Source organism: Apaloderma vittatum, unplaced genomic scaffold (genome assembly GCF_000703405.1).
Source record: "Apaloderma vittatum isolate BGI_N311 unplaced genomic scaffold, ASM70340v1 scaffold30167, whole genome shotgun sequence".
NCBI lineage: Eukaryota > Metazoa > Chordata > Aves > Trogoniformes > Trogonidae > Apaloderma > Apaloderma vittatum.
Window position 1 is genome coordinate 1 of NW_009725027.1, and position 303 is coordinate 303.

The following is a 303-nucleotide window of genomic DNA, read 5'->3' on the forward strand; positions in this document are numbered from 1 at the left end:
CAGCCCCGGTTGGGTCATGGGGAAGGTGCCACCACCTTTTTTTTGAAGTTGAGGAAGTAGTTGGCCTGGTCGATGAAGAAGAGCTCGAGCGCGGAGCGGCGCAGGTTGTAGCGGCGCAGGTGGACCTCGCGCAGGTGGGACAAGGGGCGCTTGAAGTCATAGCCGATGCCTGTTGACATAGTGGGGAGGGGGCACAGAGACCCAAGGGTGTCACCATCCACCCAGACCCCCACTCCCGAGGAAGGGATGGGGGCCAGAATCACCCTGGGGCTGGAAGGAGGCCACCCCCGTAACAAGCAGCAC

At 62.4% G+C, this 303-nt stretch overlaps 1 protein-coding gene across 1 annotated transcript in view; it reads right to left on the reverse strand.

Annotated features, from left to right (window-relative positions):
• Positions 1–14: 14 nt before the first annotated feature.
• LOC104276446 (neurobeachin-like protein 2) overlaps positions 15–303 on the reverse strand; it is a 5,586-nt gene continuing 5,297 nt past the window's right edge. Inside the window, exon 11 of the mRNA XM_009872758.1 lies at positions 15–169. Within this exon, the coding sequence (XP_009871060.1) occupies positions 15–169 (155 nt within the window). The remainder of the gene's footprint in view (positions 170–303) is intronic.